The 10,844-nt window shown below is 35.9% G+C and overlaps 1 protein-coding gene across 1 annotated transcript; it reads left to right on the top strand.

Moving 5' to 3' along the window:
• The first annotated feature begins 4,307 nt into the window (after nt 1–4,307).
• LOC110834193 (retinol dehydrogenase 12-like) lies at nt 4,308–10,341 on the top strand. Its single transcript, XM_022073091.2, has 6 exons — nt 4,308–4,466; nt 6,787–6,990; nt 7,118–7,276; nt 7,450–7,569; nt 8,315–8,522; nt 9,969–10,341. Exons 1-6 carry the CDS (start codon nt 4,352–4,354, stop codon nt 10,105–10,107), a joined length of 945 nt encoding a protein of 314 aa, XP_021928783.1. The 5' UTR covers nt 4,308–4,351; the 3' UTR covers nt 10,108–10,341.
• The last annotated feature ends 503 nt before the right edge of the window (nt 10,342–10,844 follow it).

Genomic DNA, 10,844 nt, shown 5'->3' with positions numbered 1-10,844 from the left:
AATCAGTAATGTAATTTATTTAATTTATTTTAAATGTAGATTATATAATATGTATAACTTGAATTATACACCAACAACTTTGGGGGTACAAAGTTGAAGAGAAATTATATCTGGGGGTACGCGAAGACATCTTAGGGGATACGTGAAATTTAAAAAAAATATATTATTTTATGATAAACACTTAATAATCAGTAATGTAATTTATTTAATTTATTTTAGATGTAGATTATATACTATGTATAACTTAAATTATACACCAACAACTTTTGGGGTACAAAGTTATTCAGACTCAGTTAATGGTCAATTAACCGGGTCTAAGATAGGATAACCGAAATTCGTGTTAGGAGTGTAATAGTTATGGACTGATTAATCTGTCCGCGGAATAAAACATTTTCAAATACATTTCGTAAAATATTCCCATAATTCAACAGGCGGTTCCAGATTTTACGTGCAGAATTCCCAGTGGTTCCGCGAAGATTTTAAATCACGAGTTTCGTCATAAATCCCCAAAAGTTTCTGTGATGATTTTACAGTGATCATATATAAGAAATTTCCGTATGTTTTATCGATTATTTTAAAGAGTAGTTCACAGGGATTTTTTTCTTTTCATTTCTGTCAAGAAAACTTATCGAAATCTCTCTAAAGTATTCCAAAGGGTTTTGTAAGATGTTTCTATCCGTTTAAGAAGCAATTTCCATTTCCCTGAGAAATTTTGCACTGATTTAGTGAGTAATTCCTATTAGTTTTAAGGGAAATTTACAGTGTTTCCAGAAGGGATATTTATCAGTATTACGAGTTTCGACAGGAATTCACACACACACACACACACACACACATATATATATATATATATATACACAGTATATATATATATATATATACTGTATATTGAATATTCTTATCAAATTCTTATAATTTACGTAAGAATTATTTTTAAGAAATTCGACATAACAGCTTATCATCTGATAGATAAGACAACTTCATGTTTATCCGAAGATAAAAAATGCATTGTAATTTACGGTTTCATTGTATCGTGGTACAAATTGTACATCTCGTTGTCCAGAATATCCATTCTTGTCTCAATGTAGGAAGAGTTACCCAGGTCATTATAATATATATATACCAACTTCGATAATTCTCGATAATTCCAAATTATTATTTCGTAATATTTTTGTTTGCCTTGGTTCAGTTTAAGAGAACCTATAGTCAAAAATATAAATAAAAAATGAATCTAAATGTATTTCTAGTTTCATAACACTTTTTGATTTAGATAAAATCACTATTAGAACGACACCTGTTACATAACGAGTCGAAAGCGTCCTCCTCAAATCGATTTTTGTCGTCTTAACCCTTCCCTATCGAATTAAGAAGAACCTAACTGCCACAGTTTCAGAGAAAAATACATAATCCTATCTTAATCTGCAGAGCACAGCGTGTGCGAACGTGATAATGAATTTCAAACATTTGGAAAGTTAGGTTAGGTTTCCGAAGTAAGCGCATGACCGAACCGTTGTCAGCACCATCTGTAGTTTCTCGCATCGTCATGCTGTGACAAATGACAATCGTCACGCGATTGCATCATTATCAGAGTCACGACTCCTTCGATCCAACAGATATCTCCCTTCCCACTCAGCAGATGTTCTTCGTCAGTTTAAGTGTGATACGAGGTGCGATCGGAAAGTTTCAAGACTGTGTCAATAGCGGGCGAACCGGATGTAGTACGAGCTTCTGCCTTTAGGGGATGCGGCCTACATTCATAGTGAATCAGTGTGCCAGCCGGCATCATCGAATTAGCATTTGTTTCTTAGTTACGGGCGTTTTGGTAGTGCATTACACCGACCCTCCTGCGATTTCGGAATGGCGTGTGCATCAAATTTTGCCAAAGACTCGCCAAAACGGCTACGGAAACCTATGAAATGCTAAAGCAAGCATTTGGGGAGTCCGAAAACTTTTGTGTGGCATTCACGTTTTAAAAATGGCCGAACCTCTGTCGATGATGACAAGCGTTCTGGACGACCATCTTCGAGCACAACGCCCGAAAATGTTACGAAGATCGACGTCGTACCATCAACGACTTGTGCGACATTGTTGGGATAGGCTATGGGACCTGTCAGCTGATTCTAAAGGAACAACTCCACATGCGACGCATCCTGTCTGAGGACCAGAAGCAGAATCGACTTCTCGTTTGTCAGGAGCTCAAAGATCTTGCAAGAACCGACCCCAACTTCCTTTCTAAGCTCCGTGTGACTTCTTCCTCTTCCCAAAGATGAAAATTCAGCTAAAGGGAAGGAGATTTGAGACGATAGAAGAGATTCAGGCAGAATCACAGATGGTGCTTGACAGGCTGACAAAGAAAGATTTCCAGGGATGCTTCCAGGGTTGGCAGCGGCGCTGGGATCGTTGTGTTCACTCCCAGGGGAACTACTTCGAGGGTGATGGATGAATTTAATACCTGAGATAAGTGTACGGGTTTTTATAGGCGCAGTCTTGAAACTTTCCGATCGCACCTCGTATGATGGTTGCTGTGGATGGAAAATGTATGAAGCTATTCGACGTGAACATAATGTCCCTTCGATCCAGCTGTGACGCAATATTATAAGCAACAAGCATACTAAAATATTATTTTTCATAAATATACCTGACATTTACAGAGTAGCCACTTTTCCTTGTGATGTTAAACCGATAAGACTCCCCTCTGGTCACATAATATAATACAAATTTGATTTTTATGGCATTAATGGTCTTTTGGGGTAAGTGACTTGTGTTTGGGCGGAATATCTGACTGCTGTCTAACTTGATGATAGAGTCATAACGAAGGATTCCCCACACGACTACGCGGTCATCTGGGGGGATTCCCCACAAGTCATTTCTGCGGTGAGAAATTGGTGTGGGTTTTTCGTTTGAAGTGTTTGTTATTGTTGTCCGATTTAATAGCCTTACTTAAAAGAAGGTAAGACTCAATTTTAGATCTGAACCCCTCATCCCATCCCCTTGGTATAAAATGTGCAGGTATATTTTTGTCTATAAGTTAGGTTGCCCTGGCTCTGTGAACAGCAATTTTGATGTGGACTGCCATCAGGGTGACAGGGATAGATAGACCATAAGCATTCTGTTGGGGGTTGAGTATCGACCGCTCATATTTAATTCATTACGTCAGAAGCATGGCGTGTGTTTATTTTTATTGATCTGTAGTTGGTGTAGAGTATGGCAGGCCTTTATTGAGATACTGAAAAGCCTGGATATTTGTAGCGTAGAGAACTTTCAGGGTCTTGGGACAACTTAAAAGTCTTTGGGCCCCTATACCAAATTCGGCACCCTCCCTAAATTAACCCAAAGTTAGCAGAGGGACCAAGTCTCTTTTATCTGCAATACAGTAAAATTGAATTTTATTTTTTATTTTAATTAATTTTTTTTCTGAGTTTATCATTATTACGGATACAGTGATATAGACCGGTGGTATTCAAACTTTTTTTGTTCGCGTACCCCCAGATATAATTTATCTTCAAACTTTGTACCCCCCCAAAGTTGTTGGTGTATAATTCAAGTTATACATAGTATGTAATCTACATTTAAAATAAATTAAATAAATTACATTACTGATTATTCAGTGATTATAATAAATTAATAATTTTTTTTAAATTTCACGTACCCCCGGGGGTACGCGTACCCCAGGTTAAATACCACTGCTTTAGACAATAGACGAAACGAAGATTTTTAGAAGCACTTAATGTAAACGTAACTGAAAATAAATTATCACAGTATATAAAATGACCGGGATCATTTTAACAAGATTAAAAACATTTGTACTCAAAATATCTTTGACTACAGCCTATAGAAACAAAATGAAAGGAAAAATTACAAGATTATAACTTTGATGGCGAAACACAGAATTCGCTTTCATGACTTCGTGACCAGAAGGGCGGAATATCTTTATGACAGAGATTAATATGATTTTTTGATAGAAGAAGGTGGTCCACCTGAGGCGAAAACATAGTTTTCCTGCTACATTGAACCACATCATTGAGAAAATATTCTACCTTTTCTATCTAATCACCACACCGATCTATTTACGCAGTTCGTATTTGACTCGTTACTAAAAGTTAGGTTAGGTCTGTCTAAGGCAAAGAATGAAATAAGAAATCGTGACGCAATTTCTGAAATGTTCGTCCAAACAGCGAGATGACATGCATAAAATATGAATGCTCTATAAGGGACCTGTCAATTACTCACCGTGCCACGAAGCGAGCACTGGAGTGTGAAGGTCACCTTGCCCCCACACGCATCGTATCTGTCGCTTTATATATGAGCGCGAACAGAGCGGGATTTCAGCATTTGATAAAGTGTAGTCAACATGGTTTGTGCTTGCAAGTACAGAGGTCAGGCGCGATTGGATGGGAAGACAGCCATCGTCACTGGTTCGAACACCGGTATCGGAAAATTCACTGCGCTGGATTTTGTGAAGCGAGGTGAGATCTATATCGAAACTAATACAAAATATCGATTACATTGTTCGATAATCGATTTTTACACGATGTGTTTTCTTTAACAGGACTACAGTTACTACATAGGAAAGGAATTTAAATGCACAGAAACGTCAATTTCATCTTCAAAACCCGAGCTAATTATATTAAATTATCACTGAACATAAATATTTATACCTCCATCTAACACACTTCAGGACTGCACGCGAAGAAGGGTTATTATTTAGTAACCACAAATCGATAAGTGTTTAATCGATACTAAATATGGTTTCATAAGAATCACATTCTAAATAATAATTTAAATAAATAAAAAGGTTGAAAAGTTGTTCGTTTTAAAGACCCTGATTCACGAAAGGATAAAATGACTCAGATTGCAATAACAGTGCCCCAAAAATATGTTCACAGCAACGTCGCGATAGTGAATTACAAAAATTGGTAACAGAGGGCCTTCGTAACGTTTAATTTCGTCCGCATGTTTCAAGGGGACAAAAATTATACCAATTAAAATTTATATTTTAAATTGTTTATCAGACACACGTACACAAATATATATCAGGCATTTTTTTTTCGAAAACTTTGTGATTTATTTAATTAACTGAGGCGGATTTTACTACGATTACTTATTATTGACCAAGTTTAACACTCATTAAAAAACGTTTGGAGGCCCCTGTTACAGTTTACTGTATATAAATTAATCATTCAATTCGTTCGTAACTTGTTTACTCGCGTATTTTCAAAGTCAGTTTTTAAACATAAACTTAACGTTTTGATATGAACATAAATTGATAAAGTAGAGCTTCAGAAACATAAGGTAATCATTAATCTTATCTTTGTTAACTCCAGATAAGGGCGTATTACGTGTATAATCGTATTACGTGCGAAATTTCAAATTCCTAGTAACTAATTTGTATTATATAGAACGTAAATAGATGTTTGTTTCTTTGTTTAAAGAAACGCAGGGAAATGTTAGTTTAAAATTTAACTTTTTGCAAATAGTGGGTTATTATTATTCGTTGTACATTTCCCGTAACGTAGCACGGAAGGAGATAAGAATATTAAATAAATAATTCCCGAATTTCAACGGAACTATTCCAGCAGTAGGACTGGAACACGCTTTCCAGAAACTACGGTCTTGTGTCGTGTGTCTTAATATCTAATAATACCCATAAAACTAACATAACCTAAAAAATATTTTTTAATATTATCGTTGTATATAAGTTGTCTCAAAAAGATGGAAACAAACAAGGTAAATATGCCCTATTATGTTGTGTATATATCTTTCTGGGACGTGCTGTGTTAATTGAAGTGTATAAAATTTCTAGATATGTTTATGGTTTTTGTAAAATTCCATATAATAAATATTTCACGGTGAGAAATTTTATAATGTATGGGATTTAATATACCCACATGTCTTATATCGAAAATACCAACTTGCTTCCATAAATTTAGTATTTTTAAAAAAATACGTAATTTTCACATCTATGTTGATGAGACCGAGTGAGATATATAAGTGGTTAACAATTATATTTCATATTCCAGATGTCCTAAATGAGAATTTTCGGTCGGTATAGTACCTTAGATTAGGCAACTATCGATTCGTTTCAAATCTTTTCCAATTAATTAATCCTTATATCATTCGACGCTATAAAATCTAAACTACTGACAGCGTCGTTAAATGAACAACAGATAGGCCTAAAAAACAGAAATTTTGCACAGTGTCATTTTAGATTTAATTCGCTTAAAAGTGTTCCCCCTTAACTACTCTTTCAAACAATAAAATTGTTCGGTTATATCTTTACGCTCTGCGTATTACCCAGTTTAACTTGAAGATTTCGTACTAATTAATTAGTGAAAAGTTGCTGAAGTACGACAGATTTGAGAATAGATAAATATTTAGGCAGTTTTAGAATGTTTCGTCGTGTAGTCTGGTAGAAACTTACCGAAGTTTCACCCATCGCCCTGATGATGGAGGCATAAAACACCTCTGAAACCCCAGTCAATTTCTACCAGACTACACGGCGTTACACCCCAGAAGACAGTCCAGTCATCTTAATATATGCCAGCGTTATAATATGAAATAACTTTTGTACGCTTTTTATAATCAAAAGTTATCATTTCCAAACTAAATTTCCAGAGATAATAACGGAAATGCATTTCCTTCATTGATTTCTCGTGTGAGATGCCGTGATGTCCACGTTAAATGAGACAACTGTATTCGGAAATTCTTTGCAGAGTGACGTACGCCCATCACAACATGCGAACAGCTGATTTCGTAACGATAAGATGTTTTGATTCACTTTTGCAGGAGCGCGGGTTATCATAGCCTGCAGAGACACCACGAAGGGCGAGGAAGCAGCCAAGGATATCCGTAAACTGACGGAGAACGTGGAGGGGGCAGGTACAGTGGATGTCGTGTGCCTGAACCTGGGATCCCTCGCCTCCGTGCGGAAGTGTGCACAGGACCTCCTTAGGACAGAGGACAAAATCCATCTTCTAGTCAACAACGCAGGTACCGCGCTCCGTCTGACCTTGAAAGGGCCACAACGAGTTTATAACAATTTTATTGTCTGATTCATGAGCTACTGATAACCGAGAACTTGGAATGATATTTTTAGATAAGTGTTGTTGTTTTTCAGGGGTCATGGCGTGTCCCCAAGGCAAGACAGAAGACGGGTTCGAGACCCAGTTTGGGGTCAACCACTTGGGTCACTTTCTTTTCACCTGTTTGCTTCTGAATCGTATCATCCGGTCAGCCCCCGCCAGGATCGTCAATGTATCGTCCTATGGACATGTATGTAAGTATAGTACTTTTTTTTGTTTGGGGCTGTATTTTTTGATTTAACTTCGTGTTAACGTCTCTTTGTAATTCATGATAGCCAATATCATTTTTTTTTTTTTTTTAGAATTTCCAACTTGGTATTTATTTATGAAATATTATGACTGGAACCTGGTTTGATGGTTGTTACAGGGGGAACTATGAATTTCGACGATCTAAACTCCGAAACGTCGTATTCGCCCTCGAAGGCTTACGCTCAGAGCAAATTGGCCAACGTGTTGTTCACCAAGGAGCTGGCAAGAAGACTTCAAGGTATGAGTCCTGTCTTTTAAGCCTGTTGAAGTGGCGAGCTCAATTGCTTATTACAGCGAGTCTTCTGATTGAAAAAGGAACATGAAATAAGATCTTCAGTTTATCCCTTTTTAGGGTTCCGAAGTACTAGATTTTACCTGTTCTAATAATAGTACAAGTATATAGCTAAATAAATAACAAATTTTACGTGTTGCTTTGGAATTATTCATAATTTCTTTTTATACAATTACAACAGACATGTCACGTGGTTGTTTACAGCTTTGCTAAAAATTACAAAATAGAAATTTGTATCATGTATAAACGTTTATTAACCTCTAAAATTTCCGGTCTCCTAATTTTTATTCTTTCTAGGTGGTATATATGATTTAAGTGCGGTAATTGTATATACCACTTCTATTAAAAGTAATTTTTTTTCTCAATATAATTTATTAATTTTATTTACTTTTCAGCTGTTTAACGTTTTACTTAGTAGAAAATTTTTAAAGAGTATTTTTTTTAAATATAAATCGAATTTTAATTTCTGCAGATTAATTTCATTCTATATAATGTTCATATCAGACTAACTTTACCATTTCATAATTTCGCGTGGTCACCATGTTCTTGTTCTTGATGTTACAGAATAAAAGTACCATGATGTGGTACCATATCGATATGTCACATTATCAGATTCGACCAACTAGGCACATGATTACATTTTTAATGAGAACAGAATGGAAATTTGACAGGGCGTCGGTAAATGTTGCAGGGACGGGTGTGACCACTTACTCCCTGCATCCCGGAGCCGTCAAGACGGAATTACAACGTCACCTTGACGATTCGTTCTTCAAGGGCGCACAGCTGATAATGGCTGGGCTCGGAAAATTGTTCTTTAAGACTCCCGAGGAGGGAGCCCAGACCTCGATATACTGCTCCGTGGATGAGAACTTAGCCGACAAAACGGGGCTCTATTACAGGTAAGAATTGAAAAAAAACCCTCAATTACTACGAGTTTTAGTGGATCAGTGATAGTGATTAGACTGATTTGGTTTATTATTTTAAATTAAAAAAATTAAATTTGTATATATTTAAGCGTCAGACTGAAATTGTATTTTACGCAAGTTTAATTGTTTGTATATATTAAATCTTGTCCGTCTAATCACAATAATTCTGATTAAATATTAGAATATTACAATAATTAACATTTAAATTATTTAAAATATTAAATGATGTTCTTCATCGAAATATATGGTCTAATGTAAATCGAATATTTCGATAAAGAACATCATTTAATATTTTAAATATTTTAAATGTTAATTATTGTAATATTTTAATATTTAATAAGAATTATTGTGGTTAGACGGACAAGATTTAATATATACTTATTATATCACAATATGACGCAACTTTACCATCTTACCATTTAATTGTTTGCTTAAACCTTATATTTAATCGGCATCAATTCGTAATTGAATAACATGCTAATTAAATACGATGTGTGTGTTTTTCATGTTATTTGGCATGGCTACCTTCAGCTGTTTTGACTTCAGAATTAAATGCAAATGGCCGCTTGTTTGTACTGATTAAAGGTGCCTACGCGCATCTGACTGCGCAGCAGTGTTGGAGTGGAGTAATTCAGAATTTCATTTCTGAACGTCTTTACGTTCAACATTTAAAGTTAATAAAATCTGTCTTCATGTAATGAATCTTATGTAAGCGTTACGTAACTGATGTTTAAGGAAATTACATTTGTTTTCTTTTGTGTTGTATAACCCTCCTGTAATTGAAGAGATTCTTTTATTTGGAGGCAAATGAATAACACAGTTTTAAGGTAGCGTGAGTGCCTTCTTACGTGTTCTTTACAGGAAGTGCATAGGGAAAACTCATTATGGGTTTACGTCTCTGTCTGTCCGTCTAGTCGATGCAACTCATGGAATCGAATACACCTGTTTATATAACGTGGATTCTTATAATGTGGGAGTTTGCTGGAACGCAATTATGTCTTTATAACAGATTGACTTTACGAAATTATTTTATTGTTTGTGAAAGCTGACATCCTGGGTCGGCCCCACAGCCGGTCTGGACACAAAAAATTGAATAATAAATCTGTTTCTGTAGGGTATCGAACTCCAGTCACGAAATTCATAATTAGGAACATTACTACCTGCGCTACCAACGTCAATCTTTTAAACTAATACAATTTAAAAGTATAACAAAACACTGACGTATAAAAAAATATATTTAAAATTTTAATCAGATATTTTATTATGTATATTTATAAAAAAAATTCGAATAAATTATAGCCATTAAATCATATTTTAACTATGCAACTTCCATTTTGATTTATATTCTGTGTTTTAAAAGTTTTGCAGTCTAATTTGATACAGTTTCGATATATCGTAATTTTGTTACTATCTGCGCAGTGATTGCAAGGAAAAGGCACCATCTGCAAAGGCCTGCGACCCTGAGTCGGCACTAAAACTTTGGGAGGTAAGTTTGAAGATGGTGGGACTTGAAGACTGGGACCCCGTCACTGCAGATGACCACATGCTGCCCAGTTAGACGGCCAGAATGTGTGAGGCTGTCATCAAAAGGATTTTCTCCAGTATTGTGTGTGTAGGAATTAGTCTGTCTTCAAACCAGACCACAATAAATGTCTTTACCTGTTCATATGCTACGAATATATGTAACGTGTAACTTGTGTTTCTGGCTGCAACTCATTTCAGCAGACATTTAATGTTTCTCTTCGTTGTATTGCGAGTGACAAATTAAATTAAAATAAATAATTTCACTTCATTTGGAAAGTATCCTTTGTTATTGATGTGCAGTGAGCTAGTACGTAAATTCTCCACAGGTGTCCTCAAGCCTAAAGCCTTTCATCGCGAGATGTCACCAATTCTAGATCAATGACGTCACAGTTGATTAAATGTTTTCTGATCTAATCAGAGGTAAATTTTATTTATTTATTTATTATTTAGTGTTCTGTCTGAGGACAGGTCCATATGAACAGGATCCTTCCATCCTTTTCTCGGACTGGGACCTGTTCATATACGTTCTTGGCAGATGATCCAGAAGTGGTTTGCCATTGCCTTCTTCTGTGTGTGAATGGAGTAATTGTTGGGATGCCACGGAGGAAAACTCCGTGTTGCCTAGACCACGGCCTTGCCCAACACAAGTTATAAATTCGAACCCGAGACCCCCAGGATTACAAGGTCAGCGTTCTAACCGCTGGACCACCTCATCTTATTATTATTTAGTGTTCTGTCTGACGACAGGTCCATATGAACAGGACCCTTCCA

Source organism: Zootermopsis nevadensis, unplaced genomic scaffold, assembly GCF_977971745.1.
Source record: "Zootermopsis nevadensis isolate Lab colony 2312 unplaced genomic scaffold, Znev_1.0 Znev_ptg000009l, whole genome shotgun sequence".
Taxonomy (NCBI): Eukaryota; Metazoa; Arthropoda; class Insecta; order Blattodea; family Termopsidae; genus Zootermopsis; species Zootermopsis nevadensis.
Note: the sequence above shows the minus strand (reverse complement) of the source record. Positions and strands in the feature narration are given on the sequence as shown.